The 24,591-nt window shown below is 34.6% G+C and overlaps 4 protein-coding genes across 4 annotated transcripts; 3 read left to right on the top strand and 1 right to left on the bottom strand.

The window, feature by feature from the left end:
• The first annotated feature begins 6,860 nt into the window (after positions 1 to 6,860).
• Positions 6,861 to 13,858, top strand: LOC106120358 (uncharacterized). The gene is made up of 8 exons (XM_013315682.1): positions 6,861 to 6,968; positions 9,116 to 9,139; positions 10,069 to 10,274; positions 11,353 to 11,485; positions 11,756 to 11,920; positions 11,992 to 12,161; positions 12,560 to 12,666; positions 13,628 to 13,858. The coding sequence occupies exons 1-8, from the start codon at positions 6,923 to 6,925 to the stop codon at positions 13,731 to 13,733; spliced, it is 957 nt and encodes a 318-aa protein (XP_013171136.1). The 5' UTR covers positions 6,861 to 6,922; the 3' UTR covers positions 13,734 to 13,858.
• A 999-nt stretch (positions 13,859 to 14,857) lies between these two features.
• On the top strand, positions 14,858 to 18,213 carry LOC106120359 (uncharacterized). Its single transcript, XM_013315683.1, has 7 exons — positions 14,858 to 14,962; positions 15,139 to 15,162; positions 15,561 to 15,763; positions 16,020 to 16,149; positions 16,258 to 16,431; positions 17,113 to 17,297; positions 18,028 to 18,213. Exons 1-7 carry the CDS (start codon positions 14,917 to 14,919, stop codon positions 18,145 to 18,147), a joined length of 882 nt encoding a protein of 293 aa, XP_013171137.1. The 5' UTR covers positions 14,858 to 14,916; the 3' UTR covers positions 18,148 to 18,213.
• An 854-nt stretch (positions 18,214 to 19,067) lies between these two features.
• On the top strand, positions 19,068 to 22,607 carry LOC106120014 (uncharacterized). The gene is made up of 7 exons (XM_013315168.1): positions 19,068 to 19,152; positions 19,302 to 19,325; positions 20,445 to 20,647; positions 20,871 to 21,000; positions 21,177 to 21,350; positions 21,720 to 21,904; positions 22,445 to 22,607. The coding sequence occupies exons 1-7, from the start codon at positions 19,107 to 19,109 to the stop codon at positions 22,559 to 22,561; spliced, it is 879 nt and encodes a 292-aa protein (XP_013170622.1). The 5' UTR covers positions 19,068 to 19,106; the 3' UTR covers positions 22,562 to 22,607.
• Positions 22,608 to 22,791: 184 nt separating this feature from the next.
• On the bottom strand, positions 22,792 to 24,167 carry LOC106120099 (ribosomal RNA processing protein 36 homolog). Its single transcript, XM_013315301.1, has 4 exons — positions 23,964 to 24,167; positions 23,635 to 23,879; positions 23,272 to 23,552; positions 22,792 to 23,005 (listed from the first exon to the last, which is right to left on the bottom strand). The coding sequence occupies exons 1-4, from the start codon at positions 24,012 to 24,014 to the stop codon at positions 22,866 to 22,868; spliced, it is 717 nt and encodes a 238-aa protein (XP_013170755.1). The 5' UTR covers positions 24,015 to 24,167; the 3' UTR covers positions 22,792 to 22,865.
• Positions 24,168 to 24,591: the final 424 nt, after the last annotated feature.

The following is a 24,591-nucleotide window of genomic DNA, read 5'->3' as shown; positions in this document are numbered from 1 at the left end:
AACGACTGTCGAAGACTGAACGCAACTTGGCGGGCTCCGATCGCTTGTCTCTCGAATCAAGGCCATGCAAAACGTTGTACTCATTTCCCCACAGTGGAAAGTATTCATATCCGTCTGCGGGCAGGTGTGGGAGAAAGCACCAAATAAAAAAAAAATACAAAACTCAACTGACTCATTCTGTGATGTTATCCGAACGATGGAAAGTGACCGGACCGGTTCGCGCCTAATTTGAAATTGAAAGGTTATATTTGGCGCCGATATTATAGATAACATATTATGGCCTGTCACTTTATAACTCCGACGAATGCATAAATCAGTCGGCTGAATAAAGTTTTATAAATCATTGTTTTTTTTATTAACTATGGGTTTCTGAGACCACAACATCTGCAGATAACATTTTACAAAACAGAGGTAATATTGTTTTTAAGCATCTTTAACTGATATGAATAGAATCGCAATAATATCTATCTTATAAAGTCCTGCGTTAATTAATAAGGCAAATGTTTGTCCGTTTTGTTTTGAATACAAAATTAAAGCAATAACTGCGCGGGCGAGAGAAGTCAGGACGTTAATGCAAATTTAATGACGTTGGTATTTTGAACGAAATATTAAATGTTTTCAACGCTTTTCTATTAAAATTTTTTTATTAATATTGTTTTACTAACATTAATATGGCTTTTGTGCTCTGTATTATGAATACAAATGAAATATTGAAGCTAATACTTACTTATACTTATCTAAAAAATCAACTGGATGTTGGCTTATTAGACTAAGGAAGAATTGATGCTAAATTGTATAAAGCTTAATGATAATGTATGGAAAATGCGTAACCTGGAAGTTTGTTAGAAGGTATCTCCAGAACGACTACATGGATCACGCTGAAATTTTGCACCGATGTAAAACATAGCAACACACATAGGCTACACATGACTTTTTTATTTCCGTGAGTTGCAGGCGATAGCTACTTACTAATAGAAGTAATTATACATTTTAATTACTCTTGGTTCTTTCGTGTGGATGGAGACTACGTAAATACGCTATTTCATTTATTATTAAAACCTTCTAATTAAATCTAAAATGATATACGCCATTAACTTGAAAAGGGAATTGCAAACGCCATTGTTACACTCTGAACTGTTAATGCGTTATTGTTTTACTTTCACAAACTTCAATTACTTTAAGGTTCAATATTCCATAGCAAAAATCTTAACAGCTTTCATCTACGTGGAAACATTTAACGAGAATTCCAAATGTGCTTTGATAAAGGAACCACCAGCCATGGATCCTTTGAGAATGTTCAACTTTTGACATTCGCGTATTCCTTTACGTCAAAGATGTTTGGACTTTTAGGAAAATGTTTTATTAAAATGTAAAATTAAAATAGTATCTCTTACTACCGCACTCGGTCTTAATTAACACGCATAGCTTTGGTAAAGATTTCTCATACTAAATTGTGAGATACGACCCTTAGTGACGAATTAGTGCACTTTATTATGGTTGCCGCAGCTAACTTCATCATCAGCTCACTATATGTCCCCACAAAGCAGCTCGGAGCCTACCCTAAGTTAGGGGTGACTAGGCCATACTCAATCACACTGGCTCAGTGCGAGTTGGTTGACTTCAAATCATCATCATCATCAGCTCACTATACGTCCCCACCGAGGGGCTCGGAGCCTACCCTAAGTTAAGGGTGATTAGGCCATAGTCAACCACGCTGGCCAAGTGCGGGTTGGTTGACTTCACACATATCATTGAATTTCTTCTCAGACATGTGCAGGTTGCATCACGATGTTTTCCTTCACCGTAAGAACGTCGGATAAATGTACATATGTAAATCGGAAATCTAAAAACTCAGTGGTACATGGCAGCTAAGTATACATATTTTATTTCATAGTACCTATATTTTTACGTTGTATTTAATATTGTAATTCCATATAGATAATTGATCCATCGTTAATTATATCGATAATTTATCTGATTAATATTATAAATGCATATATTTAGATTTATGGGTGGAATAAAGCTTAGATATAAAACATGATCTCAGTTTTTTTAATTTTGCGCGGACGAAGTCTGGCGACAATTAGTATTCGCATATGTACAAAGTCTAAACGTATGACAAAGGACGGATTGTCCTTGTTAAATGGCACTGCTTTGTAGTATTAACAAAACGACGATGAATAGAACAAGGTTATTAAGTCGGACCTAAGCCCGACCTGTGAATCCGGGACGCGAGGTCAATGTATGAAATAAATGACGTATAACAACGCTTTGTAACATGAAATATTTAACGTATAATACGACATGAATGATATGATGATACCGTACAATAAATACACATCTTATATCTTTAAATGAGCAATTCTTGTATATATATAATTGGAATCTCGGAATGGGCTCCAACGATTTTCATAAAATTTAGTATATAGGGGGTTGCGGGGGCGATAAATCGATCTAGCTAGGAATCATTTTTAGAAAATGTAATTTTATTCGTGTTTTATCGATAATCAACTTAAACATTAACTTAACTTTTTCTATCGGTAAGATCGAAAAATATTATTCATATTTCATCATTTTATTAGTAAATCGTACTTGAATATAATTTCCAAAAAACACAATTAAAAAAAAAAAACCAAGCAAAGCTTGTTTATCCAGGTGTTATTTATTTATATGATAAATCTGAAATTCGGAATATAAATATAATGAGAGGATTTATTTTCGAAGATAAATCTTTTCAATTTCTTAGAGAGGGAATTCTGGTTTTTAATTTACTTCTATGTTTCACGTTAAAGGAGGTTGTATACTTTAATACAGAAAGGGTACGAGAAAATTTCCAACCTAATACGGATCAACTTTCAAAGCCTTCGGACTATTAAATAATAACTGGAATGAAAGAATAAGTAAAGGAATTTCGAACAAAATCATATAATAGCTTCTTATTTCGATTTAATCATTTTGTTAAAAATTACGTACACGTGACGTGGCCTTTCTGTTGTGAAAACTTACGGTTTATAAAAACAATGCTTTCGTTTGGAAAACCATAGCATTAATTTACTTAATAAGTATTCAAGTTAAAATTAGCATAGATAAAGATCTGATTTATAGTATTTGTAGCATCGGAACCCTACTGACCTAGGAAATGGGGTCGGTAGATTAATTAATTTGTAGATTCATTTAGACAAAAGTCGGATAACACATGTCAACGATGTAAAATCTTTTTCAATAAGTTACCCTGTTGTTTTTTGTGTTTTGTATTAAAATCTATGACGTGGTCAAGGTTGCGGGAGTGCATTGGATGCGGCACATTACTGGGCATTGTCGCAATCGATGGGCGGAAGCAAACGTACAGCAGTGGACGAATTCAAGCTGACAATGATGATGATGATTAAAATAACGTCTATAGGTAAATCTAGTTTATTTTTAAACTCGTTAATTTAGAAAACAATATCAGATATTCAAGTTGTAGGTACCTTTTCTTTTAGAAGAGTTCTTTTGCGATAGCAGAGTCTTTTTAGATCCTTTATACATATCTATCTATTTCTATACGTGTTCATGTTAACTCGATGATCTGTTGAATCAATATCTCGCATTGACAATTTGCTATATTAGTTTGGATTAGCAAAAACTTGTCAACAGGATAAGCTGGCGGATGACTTTGACAGATTGGGAGCGGGAACAGGATCCGGCTTAGTGCCATCAATCTTGCAGCCTCCAACAATCGATAGCGGCCCACTTCAATAACTTCGAGATACTTTATTAGATTGTATCGTTATTCAAGTGAAATACATATTAAAAGTTTACAATTAGTTTTCTGAATATAACTAATATACATCTTTGAAAACGTGAATCGTTATTAAGTAATTCATTGAAAATCAATAAATTTAAAACACAAATATAACCTAAAACGTTTCAATTTCGTAGATTTAAACTAACCGTGGGTTTCCATTACCCTAACATCTTTATAAAAACATATTTTTATATTTTCAAACAAAACACTACAAAGGACAAAAATAGGGAGATACAGGAGTACAGAGATACCTTATTAGAAATTGACTTTTTGAACAAAAGTAAGCGTGCTGTAAGCATTTTCATTAAATAGTACAGAATAAATAAAGCTTGTTATAAATTAAGAATAACATTTTTAGCATTTTATAATCTTATAAAATGCTAATAATGTTATTCTTAATATTTTGTCTGTGCTCGTATCTACGAGTACAGATAAAATATGAAACGACTTTATCCTTTGAGCATGTTTCGCAAAGACAAAGCAAATCCTCTTTGGCACGGGGACAGAGCCAACCTTTCGTTTGTTAGTATTATGTAATGTTCTATGCCATTTGATCAGATATTTACTATAAAGTATGTCAACTAGATTTTGTAACAAACGAAACGTATGTAAGGATGTAAACGGGAATTTCAACCTTCTTTGTACTGAAAGGTTAGTCTGTAACTTGTTTTCTTTGAGCAATATAACAAAGTTGTCTATTGTTATACTCTGTGGTTTCCCCATCGTCCGTGTCTGTGCCAAGCTGCCAGTGACGTTTGGGATTTGCCGAGGGTCGTCAATGCTATTGGCAACTTAACAGTATTCGTTATGAAATTACCTTACGGCAATGAAGTTTAAAATGCGTCAGAGCATTTTGTAACTGATTTACTAGTTACGCTGGAATTCGTATTCTAAAATATTTGAGGAAATTAACTGTTAAACTCTCGTATCAACTTTCTGATATAATTTTACTCCTGGTCAAAATTGAAGTATTAATTTAAGTAACATTTGTTTGTTTACTATTTCACCTTACTTGATAATTATCATCCTTGTACCTAGCGTTGCGAGGCGTCCGGATAGATCCGGTCATAGGTAGGCTTTTTGATTGCGTGTCCGGCCAAAATAAACGGTATCCGGGTTGACGGCTTTTGTTAGGCTTTACATTTCGCAAACGACCTTGATCTCAATAATGTAGGGTGTCCGGCCTTTCTACACTAAACTGGCTGGTTTGTCCGGCTATTAGGTTTGGCGAGCTAGCAACCTTACTTGTATCTTAGCTTCGCTTTCCTTGCTTTAGACATCCGTACAATTCATTTTTATCTCTATTTTTACAACGAGTATGTGTGTGAAAACAGTGGATATCCGTGTAGTAATGAAATCTAGGTTATTTAAACATATATTACGTCTTTTAAGGTTATATCATATTCTGTGTCAGATTATTCACGGCCAAAGCGATTCAGTTATCTAAAGACAGGCATTTAATAGATATTTGAACAAATGTTTCAAAATTCTTGTGTATGTTTACTTTATTATCTTCACTGAAGGACGCGGACCTTAAGCTAGGTGTAAATAACAAAATAGGAAAAAGCCAACGCTGGAAACAATCGACCTCTTTAACTAGTCATTAGGTGATGTAGAAGTCAAAGTGTCGTGACCTATTTTAACATTTTTTTGACTCTAACAATCGGACGGTACCTATTCAATCATGCACACCAAATCTTTTTCATTTTTCATCGTAGAAATAGAATTTACTGCGTCTAAAGTATATTGTTTTTGATAAAAATCAAAGTTCTATCGCTTTTCTTTAGGACGTACGCCAAGTCGTTAAAAACACAACGCCTGTGCGACGCCACGTCAAGAACATTTTAAATCAATTTTTTGCTATTTTATTTTTCAAGTCAAAGAGAATATTTATGCTTAAAATTCTGCATTCTAATAATTTATTTATTATTTTATTTGGTTATTAATAAATAGATGGGTAAACAAATAAAAAAATAATATTGTTTGTGGCCGCTTTTATTGTCAATTTCATCTTCATAGCTACATATAACGACAATCATTATTGTTATTTATGGTTATAAAAACGCTGCCTTGTTTTACACTATAAAAGGAAGATTGATGGTCCCAAACTAAAATGCCTAAATACAAAAAGATACAACGAGTAACATCAAAATACTAAAAAGAGGATATTGTGTTTTAAGAAATGTGTAGACCATAATTTAAAATGATGTTCAGACATCTTTTGTGATATAAGGCTAACTGCGTACGGACATTTGCGAAACATTTGTCGTCCTTTCTTTTTGAGAAAACAGAGATAGTTGACAATATGTTTCGTTTAAATACAATCAGTAAAGTCTTAAAGGACGAAGTGAAAGTCTGGAATAGATGATATGGTAAGGTTTATATTTAAGTACTGACTTTCGAGGAATTTACTCTGCGTATAGCCGTCATGCAATAAATGTTTATCAATGTATGCCAACGTTTTTTTTTTATTTGAGGTTAACGATTAAAAAACGTCGCTTGCTTCCGTTTAAACCTTAGTTTACATCATACATTGAAAGTTGCAATAAGGGGCGTATATATACAAAAATAATTTTAACGAAAATCCTTCATATTAATATAATCAAAACGCAATGCATTTACTTCATATTTTAACATGTAATAAAAAAACGAATAATTCACTAAAATATGTTATTAAAAGGAGTCACTTTAGGCAAGGTTTCGAAGATACTGGCAGCGTTCCCCCTTTGGACAGCTAAACTAATTCTTTGACCGAGGTAGTTGCCAGCTTTTCGGTCCCCTGTGATGTCGGTCAATTTTTTGGAAATGTCCTTAAAAAGTCTTAAGCTATATGTAATTATGCAAAGTTAGTTAATAAATGTACTATTTATCATATTTTTATGCCAGCTTTTTTACTACAAGAAACATTTCAGTTCAGACGTTTGGAATTTTCTTATAATAGTGATCAAGAGGAAAAGTCTTAAAAAATGCATACAGATTAAAATTTCTGCTCACAAATAATTAATAACAAGAATAATAAGTGTGTAGGAAGCCTAAAATCAACTTATAATAGTTAGCAAGGAGCGCGGGAATCAGTCGAGTTGGTTACGAGTTACGACGCTCTCGCGCGCATACTGGCAAAGTTCCCTCGTTACGATGAAGTTTGCATTTGCCCTATTGGGGATTGCGTCTTTAGCGACTGGTATGTTTTAACTACTTTACTAGACATTTTATTATTATCTTAATTTTATATGTAATTTTTTGAACCCTTTTTCAATATTAAAACGGAGATTTTTTTGTGAATTTAGATAAGTTTTATATTTTTCTAAGCATCTTTAGTTAGGTTATAATAACCAAATATTTTATTTAAACGTTTGACGTTTAATCGTAAGACAAGTTACGAAATATTATCATTAAAATGAAGTAAAACTTACCTTTTTAATATTACGTTTATTTCAAACAAATAAGAACCCAAAAAAATTAACAAAAACAAAATTGTATTTTACTGTTGTCGTCAAATTAGTAATTATTGTTTTAAAAATGTCACGACTAATGATTTTATTAAACTTACTATAAACTAAGAAATAAAAAATAAACATAAGAAAAGTGATTGTATTCGTTTTACTTTAATATGTTAATATTATAATGTATAATATGGATGGCTACAAAGGTAGAGGAAGACCAAAGACAGTACGGATGGATTATGTGAAGAAGATATGATGGCTGATAGAGATGTATGGAGGAGTAGTAAATACTGTGCCGACCCTCCGTGACGATAAGGATAGGTTGATGTTGATGACACTTTGAAAATTAACCACAAAAATCTGGATTTACGCCATGCTATGCCTCACTTTTGTGCTCCAAACGCTCCATGTAGAGTTTTAAATTTTAATTTATATCATTTTTTTTTTGATAGCAGGTCTGTCATATTCTTATTTCTCCAACTCTAAAGATAATTAAGGTCACCACGTTATAAACAATATTACGATGAGATATATTGCTATTTGATTGTTTTATTATTGTTTTAATTACTGTTCTGCTCAATCTATCTTGAAACTTAATCGAACTATAGTTTAACTAGCCGACCCGACAGACGTTGTCGTGTCTACACGTCTTTAATTTGAATAAATTAATATGAAGTTAATATTTGATGAAAATTGTGAATCTAAACCATTCCCAGATCCCCTTGAACACACACAAAAAATTTCATCAAAATCGGTCCAGTCGTTTGAGAGAAGTTCAGTGACATACACACTCACTGAAGAATTATATACTCGTATATATAAAGATATACGTTATTTATAAGCCGGTTTCCAAAACATTTGGGTAGAATCATTAATTACTAAAGTAGCAATGACTTTATTCAAGGTCATTCTACGCTCTTCAATTATTTTCAAATTTATATCGATTTTATTCCTATTTATTCTATTTCTACTGTCAAAAGTAAAACTTTTCTCTATGGCCAAAACAAAAGGGGAGGGAGCGGCTGAGAGAATCAAAAAATGTTAAATAGATATATAAACTACTTCAAATAAGAAGATATTAACCTTTAATGTGGTAAGATTTTTTCTTTGAAGAAAAGCAAAAAATACGCAAAGGCAAAAATAAGTTTAATAAAACTAAGTTAAAAATTATATTATAGTGATATGTATGGTATACTATAAAAAAATTAACATAAGGGTTAATAGTAGCACCCAGATAAGCGGCTGTCGACGATCATGACGTTGGACACCTATTTCTGTCTAGGTTGACATGTCATATTACTACTACATTTACCAAAGTTATGCTAATTTCAATTCCAAGGATCAAATTAAAATCCAAGGTTACCATACACGGACATCTTGAAGCCCTCTGCAGCTGTTGGCAGCAGCGGTGACGATACTTACAGCAGCCCTTAGAAGACTACAGAGTTATCATCAAAATACCTATTCATTTTAAGCACCTGTTCTTTCGCTTTTATATATATGGTCATTTTGTTTTTATTATTTAAAACAATCCGATAAGAATCGACTACGAACGCATTTTATTCTCAGACAGATTAAAAAAATATATACTCCTTCATGGAAAGCCTCTCCAACGTTTTCTTTTGTATTGTGTCTTTATTTCTTCTATTTTAAATGGCTTTCAGATTTTATTTAACTGGCAAGTTTTTTAATCGTAAAGTATTTTAATTGTGTATGAATATTGTTATATTTGGAATACCAGTAATGAATTTTTAGACCTGTATACAAGAATAGCTTGCCTCATCAAACTAGATGAAAATTTAGTAATTTACACGACAAAGATGTTATAATGTTTAATTGGAATGATGCAATTACATTTTACTAATTTTAATAATCTTTCTTTCAGGTTTACAATATGACGGATATCGAGGTAAATTATTTTTCAATATTTCTATTTAAACAATCGTAATATTAACTAATAGTAACTTTAATAAAGTTGCGATAAGTTTTCTAATACAGCATATGATGAAGAGCTCCCCTATAAGAGATATTTTTCCATAGATCCATTGATATCGTACAAAATACGAGAAAGAATATCAAATTGTTTTAAATTTATTTTTACTTGTATAATTTTGAAAAGTCAATTATCACATTTTATTGTGTTTTTATGTGCTAAAACATATTATGCAGCAACATAAAAGTACGTTATTATCGTAACCAGATCCGCAGTGGCCAGTTTGAGTGCGCGCGGAACTGTAAAACTACGCCGTTTTTTCATCAACCTTGTTAATTTTAATTGGTTATTCGTCAACAATGAAATACGGAACTAAACGCGTTTAACTAAATTTTTTGTTATAAACATTTATTTCATGTAATCTACAGATTAATTATCAGCTCACTATAAGTCCTTACGGGGGGGCTTGGAGTCTAACCTAAATTAGCGGTAACTAGTCCTTAGACAATCACGCTGGCCCAGTGAGGACTGACACGACACATATCTTTGAATTTCTTCTCAGATACGTGCAGGTTACATCACGATATCCTTCACTTTAAGAATGTCGGATATATGTACATATGTACATAAATCGAAAACACATTGGTATATGGAATTCGGACCCAGAACCTGCAGATTAAGCCACCGACTGTCCCCTGAGCTCCAATCTACAGAATACATTAATTTAAAAGAATGGTTTAAACCGTTACTTTGCAATTTCAAACAATTCTCACTATACTTAAAAATATAAAAATAATTTGTCACAAAATACAAAGAGTTTACACGTTTTGCCACGTCATAACCTGAAATGACGCGCTTGAGGTACCAATCGGGTATTATTTAGTTAAGTTCTTTTGTGTTTTTAGTGAAATTCGGCTGGTCAGATGCACTAGCGGATAAAGAGTACTTCTTCAGTCTGCCGCGCGTTGTAAGCGATGCTGAGGCGAAAGGTTGGCGACGAACCGAACGACCTCCGGGACCATTACCTGAGCTTCGCATGTACTGCTCCACAGGCAAGAATGTTTGCCCGTTGTACGACACTGCTGGGTTCATAGCAGGACTACAAGTTGCTGTGAGTAAAGAATATATAAAATAATCTACTTCTCGCTTCACAACAACACTAAAAGACACGTCAACTGTTCCTCGTAGTCTAACTTTAGGGGTGTATGTTCTTTTCTTGAAGGATCAAAGCCATAACAAAGAGATTCACGAAACCCATTTGACGTAATCCTGCCATCCTTCGTTTCTTGTGCAGTTTTTTTTTATATCAGAAGGTGGCGAACGAGCGACCTGCCACCTGAAATCGCTGACATAGCGAGGTGACCGTTGCCCATAGACATACGCAATTGCATATGCGTTGCCTACCTTTAATCGACGGAGGAGAGTATGCACAGAAAGAAAATGCTTTCACTTTCCATGCATCATCTCATCCGGAAAGTCCACTTCCATTTGCCATCCTTTCCTTATAAGAAAGAGGGTGGCAAGGGAAAGAGGACTTATACGGCCTCCGGGACGCACACTCATCAGACGAAACGCGGAATTGCTTCCACTTCACGCCTGTCTTCTGTGTGGTCTTGGTCCTTCACCGGGCGAGACGGGCCAATTCGTGCGAAGATGTTAAAGCAGGCTGTACCACTGTTAAAGTTGATATTTTATTATTTATTCTAGTATTTGGTCTCGTTACATTGCGTTGTTTTTACATTGAACGAGAAAGATTAGCTATTAAAAAAACATTCCGTGATGGATGGAATTTTCTCCGTTGCACAATCAAAAGTATAAGTAATGTTATTAGATGACAAAGTATTCATCGCGGACGGCGGACCAATTGACCGCTGTCGTCGCGCTGCAGCGAGACGTTTATCTAATTTATCTTGAATTGCGCGCGCGAGGGTCGAGGACCGAGGACATCTGGAACCTTTAAGAATAATAAAAAAGAAAAACAAATGAATTAATGAAATTTTGAATCCCGACTGAGTCTTTTAATGTTCATACGATTACGGTATCCAATCACATTCTCACTAGATATAAGATATTAAAATACCATCTGGAAGTAGAAAATACATGTCTTACTAAACTGCTAGTAGACAATAAAATTGTTAAACCTTTATCCTTATTGTTACTCTTAGGATCCGTTGATACTTTAATTACAGATACCAGTTGAAGGCTACGAATATCCTCCATTCTGGGTACCGGAGAAAAAATTTGTGAAATGGGTTGCGAAAGCCTCACATGGGGAACCAGAGAAGGAGTACTGGACTGCTACACAATTCTACGTCTCCGAAGGTAAATAATTACCAGAAACCACGATCACATTTCATACCAATAAAGCCGTTAGAACTAGACTAAAACGCTGGACTGGAATTTCTCAACGAAGGATAAAACAAACTAACAAATTTCATCCACACCATTCCAGCCGCCGCAGAGCTAAAGAGGCCTCAACAATTTGTCGCATTACAATGAAAACGTTGTACTTAGTGTATTCAGTTTCTTTTTCCTGGCTAAAGTATCTTCATATTGTTACGTTGTTGTTAAAGTCGTTTATATAAATTGCAGAATCATTGAAGGCAGGCGCCGGGCCAACTATAGAGAACGGTGCGACGCTCCAAGATGGCGGCGTATGGGTAGCCGGCCCCGACAACCGCCTCATGAGGATACCAAGCACAGAGGGTGAACTTAACACCACCTCGTGGAAGAAACAAAACTGCATACCTAACATGGGTCAGATATTTTAATTTGAAAAATATTTTAAAAGATGAAAACAAAACTTGATTAATTTTTTCGTCTTCTAGGTATCCACTATCACTATAATATGACACCGGATTTGAAGTGCGAGGATCTGTTCCCCTGGTTCGCAACGACTACAGACACAGACCTAGCCGTCGTCGGCTTCCAGGTCATTGGAAGAATACCCAAACAAAATCCTGACTGGTTCGAGAAAGTTCCGAAGGATAGCGCACCGGTATTAAGTTTAATCATTTTACTTTAAGAAAAGTTAACCAAATATGTATTAATGTTAGTTGGAATTGAAGAAAACAGGACAGAATGTTTGAATTTTAAACATTTATGGTGGCATTATTAAGGTAACAGAGAGGTTTGGGTAAATTTTTAGAAACGGATTTAGGAAATTCTTACTATAATTGGGCTTTTACAGATTCATCATCATCAGCTCACTATACGTCCACACCGAGGGGCTCGGAGCCTACCCAAGTTAGGGTTGACAGATTTTACAGATTACACAAAATAAATTATACAAAAGTACATTTGGATTACCTAAGTCGTCTAGAATTCAAGGGAGAAGTTATAATGTTACCACACCTTTTAAAAAATTGTTATAAAATAATTCGAAATTTGTTTCAGATAACCATCCCATTAGCACCGCAATGTCTTTACGACAATGTTGATAAGTACGGAGTTATATCATTACATATTTATTTCATCGATAAGCCGTGGACTATCAAGTGCAAGTAAGTTAACAATCATCATATTAATTTGAATTGAAATGATGATAAAATTTTCTATAATAGGATAAAATTTTAAATAGATATCAAATATAGGCTTAGTTACCGCTTGTAGATAAGATATTTATATTTTTTTTACAATTTATATTTGAATACTAGCCGTCACCCGCGACTGTGGGGAATAAAATAAAGAATTATAGCCTGAAGTTAGTGGTATTTAGTTTTTAACAGTGGTAGAGCCCGCTTTAACATCTTCGCACGAATTGGCCCGGCTCGTCCGGTGAAATACCACGACCACACAGAAGACAGGCGTCAAGTGGAAGCTATTCCAAGTACAGTCTGATGAGTGTGCGTCCCGGAGGCCTAATTTATTCCTCTTTCCCTTCCCACGCTTTTCCTTATAAGGAAAGGATGGGAAGTGGAAATGGATTTTCCGGATGAGAGTATGCATGGGAAGGGAAACAATTTTCGTTCTGTGCATCTTCTCCTCCGTCGATTAAAGGTAGATGGAACTCCGAGGTGGAAGGTCCGTTGCCCATAGACATACGCATATGCAATTGCTTATGTCTATGGGCAACGGTCACTTCGCTATTTCAGCGATTTCGAGTGGCCGCTCGCTCGTTTGCCACCTTATGCTATAAAAAAAAAGTTGTCGTATGCATCAATAATTTGCATATACGGATTATTTTTATCGGTCTGTCTGGAATGTGTCCGCCTATAGCTTCTTTAACGTGGGTTTTTTGGCAGTCTTTCCTTTTTTATTAGGCTCTACATTAGCACAAGCGATCTTACTTATCGTTACTGAACATATTATAATTGCGAAAGTTTGAATATTTGGATAGAGTCGGCAAGATCGCATAGGCTACTTATTAAGTATTTTTTCTAATTCCGCGCCGACGCAGACGCGGGCAAAAACTAGTATATTATAGTAGAGAGCAATTAATACATCCTAAATTTTAATTTTCAGAGACGGTGATTCAATAAAAAAACCAGGCGTTGTCGCGCGATTGATGATGAACAGTGCTAAATACGCCAACAAAATTGTTGATGAAGTGAAGAATGTTTTTGGCTGATTTTATAATATCTTCTGAACGCCATATTTTGATAATTTGGCACATTACTTACTATCCATCATTTGTAAATAATCAAAGTTTACATACCTACTTTTTGTTTAATAAACTGGTTTTTGTAAACAATATGCTCAAATTTTATTTTTATTGTACCATATATTGGTGTTGTGTAATACCGAAAATAAAACATTTCGCCAACATGATGTCTTTAGTAGTCATCGCAAAATAGAAAAAATTAGCCTATAACATGCATGCGTGCATCAGTTACCGTCCCGTTCAAGTGCCGTTAAAATCGGTCTAGTTGTTCTAGAGATTATTCGGAACAAACGCGGCCTTGCTGACAGACATACAGACAGATAGACATATATTTTATACTACTTAATACATAATATGTAAGAAATATGATTATTTTTATTCCAATTGTATTAATATGCATAGACGTATAGATATAAGATAACAATTTATGATGATAACACGGAAAGATTCAAAAAAATAATAGCCATGTATCATTTCTATTATCTCTCTAAGTACATTATCTAATACCTACTAGCTATTGCCCGTTACGAAGTACCCTACGTTGTTTTGTGCAAAAGAAACTTAGAACGTAGCCTATGTGTTCTTCAAGACTATGTTCTACATCCATCCAAACTCTCGCATTTATAATGTTTGTATTTCCATAGTGACTGGGTAAGCAAAATTATATTATCATCATTATCATCATCAGCTTACGATACGTCCCCACCGAGGGGCTCGAGCCTACCCTAAGTTAAGGGTGATTAGGCCATAGTCAACCACGCTGGCCAAGTGCGGGTTGGTTGTCTTCACACATATCTTTGAATTTCTTCTCAGATATGTGCAGGTTGCATCACGATGTTTTCCTTCGCCGTAAGAACGTTGAATAAATGTACATATGTAAATCGGAAATCGAAAAACACATTGGTACATGGTGGGATTGGAACCCAGGACCTGCAGATTGCAAGTCAAGTGCTTTACCCCTGAGCAATCGACACTCTGTCGATTATAACGTTATCCTTATAAAATATTTCTTGCAATCTTTAAATAAATCTTTCTTATATTATCTTATCTTATTTTTATAATTTCGTGGATCTTTGATTATGGTTAACTATTATATATCGGGTGAATCAATTATTTCTTTTATTTCTTGCTGTGATTTGAAGATACGACGATGAAACAATTAGTCATAATCCTAGCTTTGGTTTGCAGTACTTTAGGTAAGTTACTAAATAAACTAATATAAGCCTTGTACTGCATTATGCAATGAATATTTTGTTTATCACCGTAGAGGCAGCGGAGGAATTTTATCTTAAAGTAATTACATTGAATTGGAAATAATTAATTTTATATTAAATTTATCATTTTATTTTTCATGATTATACTCTTTTTTCAGGAGCATGGGAGAGCGGACTACGAGGTAAGATTTAATTAGAACTTACTTCTGACTAATCTTACTAATGTTATTATATAAATGCGAATGTTTAGATGAATGGATGGATGTTTGAAGGTGTCTCCGGAACGGCTGCATGGATCTCGATATAATTTGGCATAGATGTAGAGCATAGTCTGGAAGAACACATGGCTACTTCTTTGGTTTGTTTTTAATTCCGCGCGGACGGAGTCGCGGGCGACAGCTAGTATTATAATAAAGTAACAATAATTCAATAATAATCACATCAGATGTAAATTTTTATTTGACTATTAGCTTACTTTTTTCTTTTTTTTATATAATATAATAGAAATATTTACAAGTATATGTAGAGCTAAATTAAAAACTATTCATCTATTCTAACCCTACTTTGTGTTATATTATAGTGAGGTTCGACGTTGGTTTGGGCATTGGGAGTGACTTCTTCATCCCGATCGCTCGCACTGTAGATGAGGTGGTGTCGGAGGGCTGGACGCAAACCGTCCGCCCGCCTGGCCGCCTGCCTTCCCTTGTTATGTACTGCGCGCCCGACCGCATGATGTGCGCCCTCTATGACCAAGAGGGTGTCATTGCAGGATTGCAAATCGCCGTAAGTATGCCTAATCGTATCATTCCACTGAGAATTCGGGATTAAGTCAAATATGGAAGCTGGCAGAAATTAATGAAAGAGTCAGCCATAACAGCCGACTCTCTGTAAGGAAAAGGAGATAACAATTGCTATCTCATAACTAAAAAACTTTAGAGTACTAGTTTTATAAAATCTCTAGTTAAGACGCAATTAGTTAGAGCGAGATTAACCATTGCCCTGATTTTTTTTATATTCATGAGAACTTGAAACCTTACAGATAGCCCAAGATGACATCAGCGGGTCAACATTGGATTGGAAAACTCAAGGCTTCGTTGAATGGACTGCGACAACTGCTGATGGAGAGACTTTGAAGTTCTGGGCTATTCAGCAATACTTCGTCTCCCAAGGTTTGATACTGAATACTTATTTCAGATTATTACCGACTGACACTGACTGACAGCAAAGATGAAGTCAGGATTTTCACGTAACAATAAAGGTGAAACTGTTTTTCACAGACACATTAGATTTGCCCAAAGAAGAACGTATTAAGATCACTAAATCGAAGGAACTGCTCCGTGAAGGCGCTGTTTGGGTGACTGGCTTCAACAATCAATTGATGAGAATATCTGCCAAGGCTGATGAAATAGAAGGAAGCGGATTCACACGTCAATCTTGTATTCCTTGGATGGGTAATAACTTCCATTTTATTTATACCAGACTCGTAAATGCTAGCACGTTGTACAACGAAAAGGTTTATAACTTCTTTTCATTTGCTCTCAAACAATTTTTTTTATATCATAAGGTGGCAAACGAGCGAGAGGCCACCTGAAATCGCTGAAATAGTGAAGTGACCGTTGCCCATAAGATATAATCGACGGAGGAGAGGGTGCATAGTAAGAAAATATCTTCCCTTTCAATGCATCCTCTCACCCGGAAAGTCCACTTCCACTTTCCATCCTTTTCTTATAAGAAAAAGGGTGGGAAGGAAAAGAGGACTAAATTAGGCCTCCGGGACGCACACTCATCAGACGAAACGCGGAATTGCTTCCACTTGACGCCTGTCTTCTGTGTGGTCGTGGTATTTCACCGGGCGTGCCGGGCCAATTCGTGCGAAGATGTTAAAGCGGGCTCTACCACTGTTAAATAAAATGTTGGAATTATCTTCTTTTCTTTCATGTAATGTATAACACAATTAACAAATTAAACACTATACTTGTTAAATTATCAAAAGCAACATAAGAAATTCTAGTACACGAATATCTAAATCAAGATACACAGTTAACTAGACTAAGGTCTCACTAGATTTCTACCATGGCCGATTTTATATTTCTCTAGAAGTCTAATTTTACTTATTGTTTTTTTTGTCTCAGGCCGTCACTATTACTACAATATGACTGAAAACGCAAGTTGTGCATCGGATCAACTATACCCCTGGTTCCCTATCGGCCACTCCGGAGAGACGATCGCCACGGGTCTCATAATGCACGGAAAACTGGCCCTTAATCAGAGAACTAAGAAGAATTGGTTCGAGAATCCAGGAAAACTGGCAGTTATGGTAATTTAAAAAAATAAATAAATAGAGTAACGTTCAATATAGTATGTCTATTTAAGATTGATTAGTTTGACTAGTGACGCCTATAAAATGTCGAATTAATTTTGTATGAGGATTAATGTTGTACTTTTTGGACGGTTGTCATAGTGTCGTAACGGTATGAACTATCGATAATCGGTCTTATGATAATATTAATCAAACAAATAAATACTGTAACTTACGTATTTTATTACTTTTTGAATTTGTTATTTAGCTATGTCTCACGCAATTAACTAGAAAAATACACTAAAAAAAAGTTCTTTTAATTTCTCAACACCTCAATCTTTGGTTTAATATTTTATTTTTCTACGTAGTTTTGAAGAACAAAGTTGGCATAGAAAGAAACAATTTGATTTACATTGTAAATCAAAAACAATAGTCACGATATTTTCGATTACAATTTCTATAAAAAAACAACCATCGAAAATTGAAAATTTACATAACCGATTTTATTCAACCCATCTCTAGTGAATTGTCAAATGAATTGTTAAACTAATCTATCTTAAATAGACACACTAAAACGCTTCTAGAATGTTCATTCAACAATGGGATCCAAGTTCTAAAATGTTATATATTAACCTACGTTTTAAAGATTAACGGATTTATCGACTGTTATGACTCTTAAGTTGCGATTTGTTAACATAGGCAGTACATTCTTGAAGACTTTTACCTCATCCTTATGTTTTTGTTCCAGGCTATCGTTCCACATGGTCCACAGTGCCTGTACAACATGGCTGACAGCCCAGGCATCGTCACCATGCACATCTACTACGTAGACGCGCCCTGGTTCATCGGTTGTCTAGAAAACAAATAATCTCAAATCAATGTTGCAAACTATAAATTGTTACATTCTTAAAGAAATTAAATTATTTTAATGAAATTGATAATTGTTTTAATCCTTCATTATTATTGTCTATGATTCGGATTTTTTCTTCTTAACCACAAACTGGCTTTAATGGCGACTCCTGAAGTTAATCACTAATTGTCTCTTAACACGTTACGTGCCACTGCAATCCGCAATAAAATTAACTTGCCTGGAATGTCGGTGACGTTGAACATGCTAGTTGATGTTCGGCTATCCATATTTTACATGAAAAGGCAAAAGTTCTTAATAGTCATTATCTATTTAGTCTACTGCCAATTTGGACAATGTTCGTATCAAATTAAACCTAATTGCTTTTTCCCTGCCGACGCTTTTTTTCGTCTGTTGAATGTTGCAATACCACAGTCTCACAGAAGACAAGCGAAGTGCCGTATTACTTTTTTTAATAAAAAAATGGATAAACCTAATAAATACTATAACCTCAGTTGAAATCTCAAACATCAAAATCTCAAAAATCAGTTGTTACGGTTGCTAGAAAGAAACCATAACGACTGAGCTAAAGACTTGTGGTTGTCGACATTACGGATTTCGATCCACCACCTCCGTATCACTAAGCTCACGCTTATAGGGACCAAAGGAAATGAGCGATGTGAACCGATAATAACTTAGTTATTAAGAGGTTCAATTACATTATTAAAATAAGGCATTATGGTTGTTGGGTTTTTTTTAGCGAGTAAGTTTCACCTAAACCATTCGTGGCATTGCGTAGACCCCTACTACGGAAGAATATCACCTTTTGATATAGTATCAAGTAGATAATTATAATACTCTTAACATTTTAATCCATCGTTGATATAATTTAGGATTTGATTAAGATATTACATCGGTGCAATTTATATATATAGAGGTGAAAGCTGCAATTATTTTGTACACAGACGAGACGAGCAACAATGCAAGTGTTATTTATACTTTTTGCACTGATCTGCGGAGCATTTGGTAAGTTATCATGTTTGTTAATAAATTTTAACCTTTTATTTACTATTATGTATAAAACTGTACTTCTGATACATACAAATTGTAGTTAATTTTTATATTCGACAATTATTAATTTAAAAAAAATATTCAGTCACGTATTATTGTTTCAGGGGCATGGGAAAGCGGACTGCGTGGTATGATAATATTGGATTATTTATTTTTATGATTTAGTTTTAATAACGGTTACAGGATAAGTATGTTTTTTTTGTATCATAAGGTGGCAAACGAGCGAGCGGTAACCTGAAATCGCTGAAATAGCGCAGTGACCGTTGCCCACAGACATACGCAATTGCATTTGCGTTGCCTACCTTTAATCGACGGAGGAGGGGATGCACAGAAAGAAAATATTTTCCCTTCACATGCATCCTCCCATCCGAAAAGTCCACTTACACTTCCCGTTCATTCCTTATAAGAAAGAGGTTGGGAAGGAAAGAGGACTAAATTAGGCTTCCGGGACGCACACTCATCAGACGAAACGCGGAATTGCTTCCACTTCACGCCTGTCTTCTGTGTGGTCGTGGTATTTCACCGGACGAGCCGGGCCAATTCGTGCGAAGATGTTAAAGCAGGCTCTACCACTGTTAAAATTATACTGTTATATAATTATAAACTTTTCTTTCCTAACATAATTTTTGTAAGAAACGCATTTTCCTCGAGTAATCTATTTTAGCTCGATATTTCGACAAAGTTGTATGCCCATAGTTATAGCTAATCGTGGGAAGAATCCTGTGTCTTACAAACATGGTATTATATTAAATAAAATTTTGATAATATGTGTTTTAAATCTATGTGAAATTTAAATCAAATGTTTTTATCATTAAATCTAACGAAATATTATACTCGTATAAATGAATAATCTCTCATTGTGTAATAATGAAATAAAATCTATAAAGTAAAGTATAATATCTATAAAAAAAGATAGCGTTCACAAAAGCGTCTCGTGTTACCACTTACGTAATTATTTTTTTTGTACTTTATTGTAGAGTTAAAATATTTACGATTTTATTAGGATTTCTCTTACAAAATTAATTATAATGACCCGAACTTAAATTCAAGGAAAATATAAATGTTTGTTGCTGATTATGATTACTAACTCATTTTAAAAGTGTAATAAGCGGATGGGTTGTAAAAGATCCCGGACTTAGAAATTATTAGCTTAATAATACATAAGAACGATTGTATTTTTTATGAACATAAACGTTTTGTTTGATTTTGAAGAGAGATGTTATTTGTTTTAATTGAATATTAATCAGTCAGGTTTGGTGTCGGCATGGCCATTGGGACGGAAGCCTTCATTCCGATCCCGCGGACGTTGAGTGCGGCGAAGTCCCAAGGATGGGCTAAGACAGCCCGACCGTCTGGGCCGTTGCCAAGCTTGGTCATGTACTGTGCGGATGACCGCATGATGTGCGCACTTTATGATCCAGAGGGCGTTGTTGCTGGAATACAAATCGCTGTATGTCCTTTGAAGTCTATCTAATTAGTCCTTAAGTATTTTACTCATCATATCAACAGCCTATCTTAAGTTAGGTGTCACTAGCTAAAAGTCAACCACGCTAGTCAACTGCGGATTGCTTGATTACACATATATGTTTGAACTTTTTCGTAGATTTGAGCAGGTTGCGATGTTTTCTATCGCCGATTAAAAATTCAAAATATACAAAAACTATTTTTTACAGATAGCACAAATCGACATCAGCGGCTCGACATTAAACTGGAAAACTCAAGGCTTTGTCGAATGGACCGCGACAACCGCCGATGGGACGAAACTCAAGTATTGGGCGATCCAGCAATATTTCGTCTCAAAAGGTCTGCCTCAAATACTTGTTTTCGAAACATACATTAATTTAACATATAAAATTTTGATTTTGAAAAAAAAATAATCAGTATCTTTTAAGTAGGTAATTAATTAATTTTCGATCAAAGAGACGAAAGTAAACCTAACCTAAAATCGATTACTTCATTTTTCGTTATGATGCATGCAGCAACGTTAGACATGAGCAAAGAAGATCGTATGAAGATGACCAACTCCTCGTCTTTGCTGCGAGAGGGCGCTGTGTGGCTACCGGGCTTCAATGGAAAGCTGATGCGGATCTCCGCGAAGAGCGCTGACCTTGAAAAGAGTTCCTTCACTAGACAAGCTTGCCTTCCTTTGATGGGTAAGTAAAGGAGCATAACCAATACCAAGTGAACCGCTAGGTTATCACAAACTGTACCCAACGTTGTACTAACCCAAGATTCTTAAAAATATTTTTAGGAAAACTAAAGTTCGCGTACCGCTAGTGAATTGTGGACACTTACTTATCAACTTACACTAAAATATTTATTTGCATTCAGTGCCTATGTTCCTAGTATCTCGATTGAAGAAAATAACTTGTGTTCATCATCATCAACCTACCCTTGTCACCACGCATGGCCGGCACAGTTTGTGCTTCTCCTCCATACTCTATCACATCTAAATTCAACCCTTCTTACGCATATGCTTTTTCACACAATACATCCATACTGTATAATACTATCCTTTATAGGTCGTCACTATTATTACAAAATGACACCAACAACGAGTTGCGCATCCGACAAGTTGTTGCCATGGTTCCCGATCGCCCACTCCGGGCAGACAATCGCCACCGGTCTCATATTGCACGGAAAACTCGCATTCAACAAGAGGACTAAGAAGAATTGGTTCGAAAACCCGGATCGTGCTGCAGTTAAGGTAATAAGATTTAGGGGTAATTATATTAAAAACTAGCTTTTGCCTGAGACTGTCCGAAAATAATAAAAAAAACAGGTTCAATAATAGTGCTAGGGATAAATGTTTTGTGTTATTTGGGACTATGCCCGTGCCAAATTACAATGTGTCGAACCTGAGAATCGGCCAATATCTATTTTTAATCCCGGGCGGACGGAGTCGCGGGCGACAGCTAGTAGTATATATATTTTTAAACATTAGCGGATTTTTTGTTAATTTACTAATATTTCTTGTACCATTCCAACTAAGCTACCTGCTTGTGCTTAGACATGGTTTAAAATAGTCGAATGGGATTCGAACCCACGACGGCGGGTTTTTAGAATGCATTTTTAAACGTATATAAGTACTGAGGCACAGATTAAAAAAAGTTGATTGATCAATTAGTTGCCATCACGTTCATTGTTATAAATATTCCATACAGAAAATAAATTTAATTCTTTGCAAATTTTAACACTGGCAACTTATAATAATGTAGGAGATTTGATAGCAATATTCTTGTTCCAGGCTATTGTTCCCAGAGGTCCACAATGTCTTTACAACTTAGCTGACAACCCGGGAGTTGTGACCATTCACAGTTACTATGTGGAGGCACCCTGGACTATTAATTGTACTGGAAATTAATTCATCCTCTAATAACTGTCTGCAATAAACTCACACGATTTTTTTTATATCTTTTTGCTTTGTTTTAAAATTATAACAATTTTTATTCTATATCAACTAAGTTACAATTTCATTTAATGTTGTTTCTAAGAAATGTGCTGAAATTAATCAAACTTTTTTTTGTGTTGCCAAAATCCTATTTCAAGGTTCCATCCCTAGATAATAGGTCAATAGTACAGTAAAACAGTATGGAATAGAAGAACTAAATTTAAAAAGTTCCTATATTAAAAAGCCAGCATTTTTGGTATAAAATTTTATCAAATCATCAACTTTCTCCTACTGGAGCGTTAGTTGAACGCTTCTTTATCTTTTGCTGTCTACGTTTGAGATGCCGTTGAATGCGTCCAGTGCCCTCCTTCTTTAGTGCTTCATATTGATTCACCAATGTCTCAACACGAAGTTCAGCTGGAATGAGTAAATATGCATATTAAATAAAAAGACACTTGTAAACAACTGTTTAAGAACATTCATGTCTATTTTTTCATAAACGATGAGTGTAATGAGTGGATCATTATTGCCACATTGTGGTAATACAAATGTTATGACAGAGAAGATTCAATGTAACAATCGTAGAAGTAAGTTATGTAAGTAAAATTTCTCTCAATATATAACAGTTATGATTGAAACTATGAATAGCACAAACGACAGACAAGAGGGTACTATACACTTACATTTATTTTTAAAATAAGGCTGTTTGCCTTCCATGAATACTTTTTCTACATGCTTCTTCTGTTTTTCTATTTTTTCTCTTTCTACTCTAGCCTTTCTGCTAGCTTTATGCTGTTCATTCAAGCTTTGCAGTAAACGTTTGAGCTTCAGGACTTTTTCCGGGTCTGTTGTCTGCTTTAGCTCAGCCCTTATTTTCTTAATGTCTTCATATCGCATATCTGAGAGGAAATTGTAGTTTTCTGCAAATTCTTTTTTGTCAAACTCACCACACAAGGGATCGAATCTAAAAGCAATAAAAGGCAATTAGTGATTTTGTCCAAAATAACAAATATTAAATATATATTACTTTTTTTCAAATACTATACCTAGGATCCCGAATCTCTTGTTTCTTCACCTTTCCTGTTTCGCGAAGCATTCGTACTGGTCGTTTTGAACTCATTTCTCTTGGTCTATTTTTGTTTTCCCTTTTGAATACTTTTACTTTTGGCCCTGTGTCCGGGTTATTCTTTTTGCCGAAAACTACTTCTTTATATACTTTCGCACCGATTCTTTCTTTGAGTTTTTGAAGATCCTCAAAGGATAAAGACGATAACTCATTTTTAATTGCGATCTAGAAATTTAACAGAATATAGAAATGAAAACATACTGTTAATAGTAATGATTAATTTTGTGATAATGTTTTTGAACAACATACCCTTTCCGAATCATTTTCTTGCAAAGCGTTTTCTTCCATGTCCGACGACATTTTGTTTTCTTGGTTTATTTAGGTAACTATAATATCAAATGTTTTATACAGTACTAGAACACTTTATTAAAAAATTGCAATTGTTCACAATAATGTATATTCTTTAAGATAAATACTTAACCAACAACACATGACATGAAAATGACAACTGAATTACAAAGAATAAATAAGTACAAAAATGTAAAAGAAGTAAAAAGTCATTCGGACACTGTTTTGGATTTGAGTATGAAATTCATGTTGTATTTTGCTTTTGTAGAGATTTTATTATAAAAAAAATATTTGATGTCAATAACTTCAAACATCATTTTTGACTTATGGACAAAAATTAACAAGATGTATTGTATTTTTATAATAACCTAAAAAAAATCGAAAATAATTACAATAAATGGATTTCGGTGAAACTGTTACAGTGTCCAAAATATTAACACAAAATGGAGTTTGCTATCTCCTTATTTATTGGTTGGTAAATTCTTTTGACATTTATTTAAAAGCCAGGGGAAATTTTTGGAGAGGAAAATTTTGTGCGGATCGACTAAAAAGCTTTAGTAAAAACTTACAACTAAAAGAGGACGTTTAT

Source organism: Papilio xuthus, unplaced genomic scaffold (assembly GCF_000836235.2).
Source record: "Papilio xuthus unplaced genomic scaffold, Pxut_1.1 DF826961.1, whole genome shotgun sequence".
In the NCBI taxonomy this organism is placed as follows: domain Eukaryota; kingdom Metazoa; phylum Arthropoda; class Insecta; order Lepidoptera; family Papilionidae; genus Papilio; species Papilio xuthus.
Note: the sequence above shows the minus strand (reverse complement) of the source record. Positions and strands in the feature narration are given on the sequence as shown.